At 41.4% G+C, this 12,761-nt stretch overlaps 2 protein-coding genes across 2 annotated transcripts in view; one reads left to right on the forward strand and one right to left on the reverse strand.

Moving 5' to 3' along the window:
* The window catches only part of LOC138969046 (origin recognition complex subunit 6-like), a 591,738-nt gene that overhangs the window by 302,463 nt on the left and 276,514 nt on the right, over positions 1 to 12,761 (forward strand). The gene's annotated exons all lie outside the window — the stretch shown is intronic.
* Positions 1 to 12,761, reverse strand: part of LOC138968916 (cAMP-regulated D2 protein-like) — a 32,093-nt gene that overhangs the window by 11,948 nt on the left and 7,384 nt on the right. The window contains exons 2-4 of the mRNA XM_070341594.1: positions 3,604 to 3,823; positions 2,738 to 2,861; positions 186 to 378 (exon numbers count right to left, since the gene is read on the reverse strand). Coding sequence (XP_070197695.1) covers positions 186 to 378; positions 2,738 to 2,861; positions 3,604 to 3,791 — 505 coding nt within the window. The 5' untranslated portion in view covers positions 3,792 to 3,823. The remainder of the gene's footprint in view (positions 1 to 185; positions 379 to 2,737; positions 2,862 to 3,603; positions 3,824 to 12,761) is intronic.

The following is a 12,761-nucleotide window of genomic DNA, read 5'->3' on the forward strand; positions in this document are numbered from 1 at the left end:
GGGCAGTTCACCTACTAATACGGTACATAATATTGGGCAGTTCACCTACCAACACGGTACATAATATTGGGCAGTTCACCTACCAATACGGTACATAATATTGGACAGTTTACCTACCCATACGGTACTTAATAATGGGCAGTTTACCTACCCATACGGTAGTAGATATAGGGCAGTTTACCTACCCATACGGTAGTTGATATTGACCAGGATGACGTTCCTGGTGCCAGCCATCCGTCGTCCATCGTAGAGCGGAGAAGAACCAGTCATGTGGACGAAGTTTCCTCCATGTATGTAGACCAACACTGGCCAGCCGCTGGAGTTCTGGGCAGCTGCCTTCGGCGTGAAGATGTCCAGATACAGACAGTCTTCGGAGGTCTGGGGTTAAAAAAAAAACAAGGTTAGGGACAGAAATGTGTCACGGTGACAGGCAAGGTCATTTGTTAACATTAACTATGGTAAATGTTTGGGAGTCAGAAGAAAGGTTGAGATGTGTGTGTGTGTGGGGGGGTGGTGGTGTGTGTGTGTGTGTGTGTGTGTGTGTGTGTGTGTGTGTGTGTGTGTGTGTGTGTGTAGGTGGTGGGGGAGGGGCTGGCGATGAGACACAGTTTTTGAAAAATCTGAAATTAATGCCGGGTCAACTCAGGGCAGAAATGTGACTAGAAAACGGCCAGAAATACTCACATGACCACTATATTTTCCAGGCATTGTGCTTATGACGGGAAATAAAACAATCCACAACTTGCAACTATGTCAGCTACCTACTTGCCCACACGCATATTATCCTGGCTTGGTGTGAGGAATGGGGTAGAGGTAGGGGTAGTGATAATCTATCTTAAGATAGACTACATCTACATGTAGCCGGGCTTAGGAGACCACTGCCCGACCTTTAACCCTCAAGGCTGTCCTAAATTGAGCCCAAAGTAAACTTATATTACCCAATATTGACGGACTGTGTGATGATATCTTCTGCTATGGTCTGTTGAGACAGTGATATCAAAATCGAGACAGGAGGTCGAGATTTTGATATCACTGTCGAAACAGACCAATAGCAGAAGATATCATCACACAGTCAGTCAATGTTAGATATATTGCTAATTCTCTGGACATTTTGTATTTACTGTAAAGAAATTACAAAAGTATTTGTCTCAGTTTTGGCTGTTCCATATCCCTCCCTCTGATCTATTAGTTCTTTTTGTTCACTCTTTTCTTGTACTTTTCAGTATTTAAAAATGTCTTTTCTTTCAAAAAGTCTTTAGTCACTTGCTCAACTAAATTCTGGGATCATTACATTTTCATATATATTTGTTTGTTTTTAAATGTAGGTGTTTTTGTTTTTGAAGTGGGGAAGCAATAAAGAGGTCGTCGATATCAAAACTGATATCGACGGAAATGTCGTCGATATCACTTTTACAATGAGCTCAGTTTTGCCCAATTGACCAATGGAAATCCACGTAACATATGAAATAGCAATATTGCCCAATATTGACGGACTGTGTGATGATATCTTCTGCTATGGTCTGTTGAGACAGTGATATCAAAATCGAGACCGGAGGTCGAGATTTTGATATCACTGTCGAAACAGACCAATAGCAGAAGATATCATCACACAGTCAGTCAATGTTAGCTATATTGCTAATTCTCTGGACATTTTGTATTTACTGTAAAGAAATTACAAATGTATTTGTCTCAGTTTTGGCTGTTCCATATCCCTCCCTCTGATTATTATTTCTTTTTGTTCACGCTTTTCTTGTACTTTTCAGTATTTCAAAATGTCTTTTTTTTCAAAAAGTCTTTAGTCACTTGCTCAACTAAATTCTGGGATAATTACATTTTCATATATTTTTGTTTGTTTTTAAATGTAGGTGTTTTTGTTTTTGAAGTGGGGAAGCAATAAAGAGGTCGTCTTGTTCAAAACTGATATCGACGGAAATGTCGTCGATATCACTTTTGCACTGAGCTCAATTTTGCCCAATTGACCAATGGAAATCCACGTAACATATGAAATAGCAATATATATATATGGGGAGATTTATATAGCGCTTGACGTTCTCTAAGCGCTTTACATATTAATTTCTGCCGTGTGAGATGGAATGTTTTACACAATATATCACGCATTCACATCGGCCAGTAAATCTCAAGCCATTACGGCGAATATTTACTTTTCACGGCCTATTATTCCAAGTCACACGGGTATTTGGTGGACATTTCTTATCTATGCCTATACAATTTTGCCAGGAAAGACCCTTTTGTCAATCGTGGGATCTTTAACGTGCACACACTTCGCGAAGACCTCGCGACGTCCTTTTACAGAAAATTCAGTTCCAAAGCTTCGTGCATCGAGCTTCGTGAAGTCGACTTCGCCCAATGAATGACAGGCTTCACCCCCACCAAGCCAGTGCCTGTGTTCCTGCGCGTATGAACCGACCAACATAAAGCCATTTTGACGTCAGGAAAATGATGTTAATGACAAACGACGTCAACTGACCAAACCAAGACTTCTCTTCTTGACCCTGTGTTCCAAAGTAACATCTCTGACGACATGAGTGAGAAAATGTATAGAAGGCGTCATAATGCGAAGCATCACGTCACGTAAAACATTGTGTCACATCTCCCAAAAACTGACAACGAATTTCGAAGTCTGTCTCGGTGACTTCGTCATATTAGCAGAAGAAAATCAATCGTAAGGTCACTGCCAGGGTGTGCATGTATCGGTGTCGGGTCTAATTAAATGCACCTTTTTGGGGCAGACGAGGGGTGGACTGAGGTGTTCACAGTTGTACTGGGGGCAGGCAGGTTTGACAGACGTGGCGCGGTATATCTCGCTACCCCACCCCTTGGGCTCCAGTGGATTCTCCCATCTGAAAGGCATTCACACCCAATGGACGATTTTCGGAAATAACTCCGTCGGTTTTGTATGGGCTGTGGAAGAGTTACCTTTTCTTGCAAAACCTCTGCCAAACATTGGAGGGTCCAATCACTAGCTGAAAAGACGTGGACGGAAGCACGTCTTTCCGACACTCCCCTTGTTAGTGATTGGCACCTCCAATGTTTGGCAGAGATTTTGCAAGAAAGGTCACTCTCCCACAACACATTCAAACCCGACGGAGTTATTTTCGGTTAGGCACTTGTGACGCATGCATAGTATACGATGACATGAGATGAGATATATGAGATCAGATCAGATCAGAATGATCAGATTATATTAAATTAGATCAGATATAGTAATGTGAGGTTGGGTAAGGTGCGGTTGTGGCGTAGGTATAAATACACATTTAATATCCAGTCCTTCCACAAAGAAGAACTATTCCAACGATCACACATAGGGGCCTACACTACCCAGCAGTTAAGGATAATACAGTAGAGACCCCATCACAACAGGTAAAACAAATCAAAATGCAACTTTTGTTTTTAAACATTTACTGTGTGACAAGCTTGAGAACACATTATCAGAAAAGGCGGACCAATAACATCATCATCAACAACAACAACAACAACAACAACAACAACAACAACAACAACAACAACAACAACAACAACAAACAACAACAACAACAACAACAACAACAACAACAACAACAACAACAAAGCCCTCAGGCTCACCTTAATGGTCCAACGGGTGGACTGGCGAAAGGGACTCCATAAAAGATGGCTGCAGAGTCAGCATAAAGTCCAGCAATTTTGCCGTACTTTGTAGTCACCACAGGTCCCTCTTGGGCCCATGTTCTTGTGGCAAAAGCGAGGGTTACCAGCAGAGCTATCGTGAACACCTTTGCATCACGAGTTGTCATTTTTCTTCTTGGACTGAGTTCGGCTTCCTTTCCTTTTTGAGGAGAGATTATGAAAAAGGGGGAATTTTAAGCTGGAATAATTTTGCATGATTGAAAAAAGTGTCCGTTTCAAAATTAATTCAGAAAATAAATCCCACTGCACATAAAACAAACGGCCTCAAGGCTGGACCCAGTGTATGAGAGGGAGAGGATTTCAAATGTAAGCAGAGGTACAGGGGCTGGGCATGTGGGGGTTCTGGCCCCTGGCAGATGCTGTCAAAATTTAGCATTTAAAATGGCTATTATGCGTCTCTCCTTGAAAAATACCCCGTGCAATTGCAGGGTAATGGGGGAATGGGGGGGGGGGGGGAGCTTCCGGAACCAAAGATACCCCTTCCAACGGGCCCTAAGCATGTTGAGTTTTGATCTGTGTCAAAGTGGAAGGATGCCCTTATAGATCACAGGAGCTTGTATCAAAGTGCCGGACAGCAGTCAGCTATATAGTAGTACAGGATGGATAAAATAGTAGATCGACCGGCGCTTTGATACAAGCTCCTGTGTTATAGATCTGTGGTGGTTTACACAATAGTTCACAAGAGAAGAAAAGAGCTTGCACACTACACACCTACGCATTGCACAATAACCCAGTACGTTTACGCCCAAACTGTCGTCACCTACGAGAGAATAAGATAACGTCAGCGCTCTTGGGGGAATAATGCGAATAAAAGCTATCTGATAATTTAACTAAGATCAATACAAGGGTACGTTTTACTTTTTTAAGCATGGACTTACAACTATCTTGCTGGCCTGCTTGTCAATCATGACTTATCGATTCATTGACATGTGTGAAGCAGACCCACTTCTGGAAGCCTAATTCAAGCACGGGTTAGATATGAAGGCCTAGTTTATCAACTAATCGCACAAACTCGACTGTGACAGTTTGAGTGCAACTTTACTTTTGAGTACAAACTAAAATGAAACATGGGTGCAGCAGTAGTAATATCGCGCACGAACCGGACCCTGCGCAATGCGCAATGCGCAAGGATAGGGACCAGCATAAAGTTATAGGTTAAGGTGCCTGTGTTTAAGTAGTGATAAGGAGATATTGCGGATAAACGGGTTTTTATTGAGTTTTATATTTTGTCATGTGATTTCATGTGCCTGTACCTGTTGCTCGGTACTAATGACCACTCCAGGTGGGGTAATGACAGGATTACTATCCGCGCTTCGCGGAGCACTCTCTTTTATGACGCTAATAACTATCAGAGGTGTCAGGATAAGGCGATAAAAATGGTACCCCTACTCTTTGCGGAGCCCCCTCGCCGATAAAACCACCAGAGGTGGCCAGCAGTTAGAGAAGTTTAATAGGAGGTGGTTTGCCTACCCCGAGGGTTGATTAGGGTTTAATGCTTAGATTAGTGCTAGACAAATGATGTGGGGTGGGTGGAGGAGTTAGCTCGACTGGTGAGGCGGGAGAGATGAGAGCTGATTTACAAAAATATAAAAAGCTTTAACAACTAGACTCAGATAGCTACCTGTTGGTTTTATGTAGGTGTTATAAACATCGCAAGTACATTTTACACCGAACACGAGTTGTTCTACAGTCAGTCATACATAATGTTAGGTTAGAGACTGATCACGTCTGAGTATTGGTTGTCCACAGAGACACAAGACCTCACATGCTAGAACATGTTGGTTGGTCACAGGCTTGTGCGGGGAACCATTGGTTATACACTTGGTAAAACTGCTCTCGCAGTTCAGGACGAACCACCTCTTCTAACGTTGAAGCGCTAAGCGCCATGTATAGAGAATCTGTATCCATTTCCAAAAGCTGGTAGTCGGCTCTGGACACAAACTTATCTAGAAAATCAAAATGAAACTCCAACATGCGTAGTTTAGCGTACTGGTAAACAAAGTAACCAATCTGATAGGGGAGTGACCAGTTGATTTTTTTTAACCATCTCTACTTCAGTGACAGAATCTGTTACTTCTGTTAGTTTTTGAAAACGACCATTGTTGATCAGTTTTGAGGCCTTATCAGACAAAACGTAATGAATATCACGATGGTTGGCCACGTTAGTTAAGGTTTTCCCGTAGACTGAGTTACCGAGCAGTTTGAAAGTTTCAGCTAAGATAGTTTTTGATGAGTCTTGGTCTCCTGCTCGTCTTGCGTTTGAAACGCTGTCACCAAACTGACGGAAACAGGTTTTGGGTTGATACTCTACGATCAGCGTGATGTTTTAACAATCAACCCGTGTTGCACGTACCAAAACAAGAGGGGTGTAGCTAGCAGAATTTGTTCACCGTGGTAACTCCCTACAAGTGTACGGCGTGGTTGGGATAAAAGCTTGTGTTTTTTCAGCGTAGTCTTTCATAAAATCCCCGATCTGTTCTCAGCTGACAGACTCATTTTTGAAAATAGGCTGCATTTCACTGAAATGTTCTTTTAGATGATCAGGTACATAAATATCACACTATATCAACCCGATTGAATCCATAACCCACTCCAACCATTCGGGAGCTAGCTGACCGTAGGGATCTGTTTTTTCCGCTTTAAAAGCGTTTTCTTTTCTACGAATGACAGGGTGCTCTGTGGGCATGTCTTGCATGAGTGCAGCTAAATACAGCGCATCAAATCCCTGAACAGCCTGTACCGGTTTGTCCTGATTACCACGAATGTGTGTTTTGTCTTTTTCGTGGTATCTGTGAAAGACAATAGACGGACCCTCGACAATGTTCTTTCGCAAAAGTGCTTGAACGTCTTTTTGTTTTTCGTTAAAAAGTGAAAAGTAGGTATCTGAAGACAACGTGTCAAACAGACACTTCAGTGTCACACCGGGGACAGAAATACCGTCTTTCAGCAAATCAACTCGCAGACTAGCGTACATACTAATCTGATGCTGCAAAGCAACCAGAAACGGTACTGTGTCTAGGTTGTTGTACCACACCAAAAAAAGCCTTCAAAGTCGTCATTTTGTTTTCAGTCCACACACGCTGACAAAAAGCGTACTCTGTATCAGAAATATTTGAGTTTTTGAGCTTACTAAAAAAAGCTGCATGGGGTGGGAGTTCTCTTTCGTCTAGTGTACTTAGACTAGTGACGTATTCATAGCAGAAAAAACCCTTTTCCTCTTCGACACCGAACGCCTAGAGGTACTTGGAATAACTAAAACCTGGCGCAAGAAAATTGTTGATGTCGAGAAACCGAAGTTTGTCTGTACAAAGACACATATATTGATTGTTACGTTTAACAACAAACTTGAAAGGAGGTCTTTTAGGGGTCTTCTTTTTTCCCTCTGTTCGATAGGAAAGTCAGACAAAGGCGTGACATAGAAACTGGAAGACATGATGTTGTGAACAAAATACCGAGAGTTTTGGCGTTCGAGTCTAACTTGTTCTAGAATGTCATGGTCACTGATTTCACCGAGAAAAGAAAGAAAGTCCTGCTTTGACAACTCAGGCGTGGTCGTTGTAAGACAGCGTGGTTATTGACTGAGGCATGAAAGAAAGACAAGTCACCCGACTCTTTGTTTTTGAGAAGAAAGGAGTGAGAAAAATTGATTTTGAAGCGTTTGTTTTGCTCATGGAACAGATCAAGAAGCGACTCGTCCCAATCAGGGAAATCAGAACAAGGGTTCCTCTTAAAAGAGAAAATGTGGCGCTTTTTTACACACACTAATCGTGTAAGATATATAGAAGAATTACAACACCTGGTACACGCGTATAACCATTCGTTTCACAGAAGTATAAAAACAGCACCTGTTAAAGTTTGCCTCGCTAACAAAGAAACAGAACAAACGTAAGTTTTGTACGAACAACCCCCAATGAAAACACCCAAAGGTAGGCTACAGGTTGGTGATCGTGTGAGACTAAGTAAAACACGACGACTCTTTAAAAAAGGTTATTTACCTGCGTGAACAGAAGAATTATTTACAGTTAGCAATGTGTTGAAAACAACTCCAGTGACCTATAAGCTGAAAGACGCTCACGCAGAAGAACTACAAGGTAGTTTGTTTTTTTTTACAAAGAAGAACTACAAAAAGTAGGAGAGAAAGAAATGTATCGTATTGACAAAGTACTAAAAGAACGACTTGGTAAGGGAGGAAAAAAAGAGTATTTAGTGCATTGGTTTGGGTACCCAAAATCATTTTCTTTCTTAAACTTTCTTTATTTGGTGTTTAACGTCGTTTTCAAACGTTCAAGGTTATATCGCGACAGGGAAAGGGGGGGAAATGGGATAGAGCCACTTGTTAATTGTTTCTTGTTCACAAAACCCAACGTCATTTGACACATGGATCTCAGCTGATAGTCTTAGACAGTATTCAGAGTAGTTATGGCTGAGGACGCCTTGTCTGCTGAAGATACAACTGTTGCTACTAACGTATTAGAAGAGACAACTACTGATACCAAGAGATTCTCTTGCTTGTGGTGTGTACAGTGTTTTTGGTTATCGCGCCCCTCGTAGTGAGATTGTATTTTTGTAAAACATTTTTTTTGTTGTTTTTTTTGTTTTTTTTGTTTTGTTGATCAGATTTTTCTAATTTATATTGTAGTAGGTGTGTCTCTGTTTAATTTGACAAACTGGTGGGAATGTCCGGTCCACTGTTTGAACAAGGTTTTTGTGGGTTTTTGCAAAGAATGAGACAAGGGTCCTTTGTGCAAAGCAAGACAGCGAAAGAGACACAGACCGTCAGTATAAGGAAAATGATGATGCTCGTCTTTTTGTAACTTGTGCAAGAACTGTGTGTTTGTGATGTAGTTAGGTAGACTACCACAGACTCATCCGATAGGAAAGTCAGACAAAGGCGTGACATAGAAACTGGAAGACATGATGGTGTGAACAGAATACCGAGAGTTTGGGCGTTCGAGTCTAACTTGTTCTAGAATGTCATGGTCACTGATTTCACCGAGAAAAGAAAGAAAGTCCTGGTTTGAGTTGATCAGGCGTGGTCGTTGAAAAACAGAGTGGTTATTGACTGAGGCATGAAAGAAAGACAAGTCACTCATGGAACAGATCAGGGGGAAATCAGAACAAGGGTTCCTCTTAAAAGAGAAAATGTGGCGCTTTTTTACACACACTAATCGTGTAAGATTTGTAGAAGAATTACAACACCTGGTACACGCGTATAACCATTCGTTTCACAGAAGTATAAAACCAACACCTGTTAAAGTTTGCCTCGCTAACAAAGAAACAGTTTGGTAAGTTTTGTACGGACAACCCCCAAAGAAAAACACCCAAAGGTAGGCTACAGGTTGGTGATCGTGTGAGACTAAGTAAAACACGGTGACTCTTTAAAAAAGGTTATTTACCTGCGTGAACAGAAGAATTATTTACAGTTAGCAGTGTGTTGAAAACAACTCCAGTGACCGATAAGCTGAAAGACGCTAACGCAGAAGAACTACAAGGTAGTTTTTTTTACAAAGAAGAACTACAAAAAGTAGGAGAGAAAGAAATGTATCGTATTGACAAAGTTTTAATGTGATGAGCCACGGATTAACCCTGCTTACCTAACGGTGGTTACACACGCCTCTTTGTTTGTCAGAAAAGCAAAACTAAATCCAGCTGTAAGTCTTGTTCACGCAAAAGCCCTGGAGAGGTCCACAGCCAAATACCCTCTAAAAAGAGTAGTTATGAAATCTTACGGGATCCCGCGTGGAAACCATAGTGCTGTTTTAGACAATTTGTTTCTCAGGCAGCCACCAACACGCGTTGTAGTAGGACTAGTAGAGAGCGCTGCGTTTAACGGTAGCTACACAAAAAAAAACATTCAACTTTTAAAACCCACAACTTGAATTTTCTCTGCCTCTATGTTGATGGAAAACAAGCCCCTGCAAAACCACTAACACCAGACTTTTGAAAACAGACAGTATGTGGGAAGTTTCTTTAGTTTGACCGCAGGAACAGGAGTGGGTGTTGGTGACGTCGGTAACAGAATTGTCTATGAATACTACTGTGGGAGTTTGCGTCTGGAACTAAAAGTTTAGTGCACCCCTGGTAGAGCCTGTTCACGTTATTGTGTATGCAGAAATGGACTCGTTGCTAGAAATTGATCGGAGTAGGCAGGTTATCACTGATTTTACATCATGAATGGCCTAGAGATGTCTCGCCTACTGTTAAGACACCCCGTGGCAAGACGGTCGTTTATGGGTGTTTACGCCAGAGACCAACTTCCTTCTGAGATAAATTTACTTCACCCCTCGTCTTACGTCATAAACACAGACCCAGCACATAAGGTTGGGTCTCATTGGGTTGGTGTGTATTATGATGGTCAGGGGAATATTGAATATTTTGATAGTTTTGGTTTAAAACCGAATCACAAAGACATTGAAGGTGTTTGTTTTTTATGCGTCATTGGTTTGTGTTCTAAAACCAACGAACAGGTATTACAGGGGATGTTAAGTTCTACTTGTGGTTTGTTTTCAATGTATTTCATCATCAAAAAGAGTCAAGGTACAAGGCTCCGTGACATAATTTCTATTTTTTAACCCCCAAAACCCTGTTGTAAATGACCGTAAGTTCATAGCACTTTTTTAGAGATGCGTTAACGCAACAAGTCTAAAGCTGTTGTTGTAAAAAATAGTAACTGATGTCATAGTGTAAGGAGGTTATATATAAAGATGGTGTTGGCTAATTTTTTTTTACTAAATCCCCTGAGCGAGCCACAAGACAACACCGCCTACTCTACACTACAGTCTACAAAGACAGTCTCCTAGAGGTAAAAGTTGTTTAACACTTTTGTTGTTGTTGTTGCTGAGAACGACAAAAGAGATGTTTGACGAGAAAGAGCCTCTGTTTAACTCACCGCTACCCGAACCTGATATGTTTCCTTGGTTTTCACCAAGGAAACAGAAAGAACAGACGCGTGCGACCAAGTCAAAGAGGGGTGGTCTTGGCCAGTAAAGAATTTACTCGCCTGATCAAAGTCGGAGAAAGACTGTTGAAGCGACTTAAAACACAAACAGAAGTTGTAGCTATAGAAGTTAAAAAAAACACCAGACGTATCAGAAGAGCCCAGAACAAAAAGAAGAAACACCAGCAGACGAACTACCTCACACACCTGTCAAATACTCGGAGAGCAGCAATCTGTTTGAAAACTGTTACCAGGAGCCGGCTGGTGTGTCTACCTTCAACGACCTCGGTTACTATAACCCAACATTGTTAAATACGAAAGTCGCCCCACGGCAAGTTATGGGAGCGCCCCTTAAAAAGAGAAAATGTGGCGCTTTTTTACACACACTAATCGTGTAAGATATGTAGAAGAATTACAACACCTGGTACACGCGTATAACCATTCGTTTCACAGAAGTATAAAACAGCACCTGTTAAAGTTTGCCTCGCTAATAAAGAAACAGTTTGGTAAGTTTTGTACGGACAACCCCAAAAGAAAACACCCAAAGGTAGGCTACAGGTTGGTGATCGTGTGAGACTAAGTAAAACACGGTGACTCTTTAAAAAAGGTTATTTACCTGCGTGGTCAGAAGAATTATTTACAGTTAGCAGTGAGTTGAAAACAACTCCAGTGACCGATAAGCTGAAAGACGCTCACGCAGAAGAACTACAAGGTAGTTTTTTTTTTTACAAAGAAGAACTACAAAAAGTAGGAGAGAAAGAAATGTATTGTATTGACAAAGTTTTAATGTGATGAGCCACGGACTAAACCCTGCTTACCTAACGGTGATTACACACACCTCTTTGTTTGTCAGAAAAGCAAAACTAAATCCAGCTGTAAGTCTTGCTCACACAAAAACCCTGGAGAGGTCCACAGCCAAATACCCTCTAAAAAGAGTAGTTATGAAATCTTACGGGATCCCGCGTGGAAACCATAGTGCTGTTTTAGACAATTTGTTTCTCAGGCAGCCACCAACACGCGTTGTAGTAGGACTAGTAGAGAGCGCTGCGTTTAACGGTAGCTACACAAAAAAAACATTCAACTTTTAAAACCCACAACTTGAATTTTCTCTGCCTCTATGTTGATGGAAAACAAGCCCCTGCAAAACCACTAACACCAGACTTTTGAAAACAGACAGTATGTGGGAAGTTTCTTTAGTTTGACCGCAGGAACAGGAGTGGGTGTTGGTGACGTCGGTAACAGAATTGTCTATGAATACTACTGTGGGAGTTTGCGTCTGGAACTAAAAGTTTAGTGCACCCCTGGTAGAGCCTGTTCACGTTATTGTGTATGCAGAAATGGACTCGTTGCTAGAAATTGATCGGAGTAGGCAGGTTATCACTGATTTTACATCATGAATGGCCTAGAGATGTCTCGCCTACTGTTAAGACACCCCGTGGCAAGACGGTCGTTTATGGGTGTTTACGCCAGAGACCAACTTCCTTCTGAGATAAATTTACTTCACCCCTCGTCTTACGTCATAAACACAGACCCAGCACATAAGGTTGGGTCTCATTGGGTTGGTGTGTATTATGATGGTCAGGGGAATATTGAATATTTTGATAGTTTTGGTTTAAAACCGAATCACAAAGACATTGAAGGTGTTTGTTTTTTATGCGTCATTGGTTTGTGTTCTAAAACCAACGAACAGGTATTACAGGGGATGTTAAGTTCTACTTGTGGTTTGTTTTCAATGTATTTCATCATCAAAAAGAGTCAAGGTACAAGGCTCCGTGACATAATTTCTATTTTTTAACCCCCAAAACCCTGTTGTAAATGACCGTAAGTTCATAGCACTTTTTTAGAGATGCGTTAACGCAACAAGTCTAAAGCTGTTGTTGTAAAAAATAGTAACTGATGTCATAGTGTAAGGAGGTTATATATAAAGATGGTGTTGGCTAATTTTTTTTTACTAAATCCCCTGAGCGAGCCACAAGACAACACCGCCTACTCTACACTACAGTCTACAAAGACAGTCTCCTAGAGGTAAAAGTTGTTTAACACTTTTGTTGTTGTTGCTGCTGAGAACGACAAAAGAGATGTTTGACGAGAAAGAGCCTCTGTTTAGCTCACCGCTACCCGAACCTGATATGTTTCCTTG

The sequence above is a fragment of the Littorina saxatilis genome, linkage group LG1 (assembly GCF_037325665.1).
Source record: "Littorina saxatilis isolate snail1 linkage group LG1, US_GU_Lsax_2.0, whole genome shotgun sequence".
NCBI lineage: Eukaryota > Metazoa > Mollusca > Gastropoda > Littorinimorpha > Littorinidae > Littorina > Littorina saxatilis.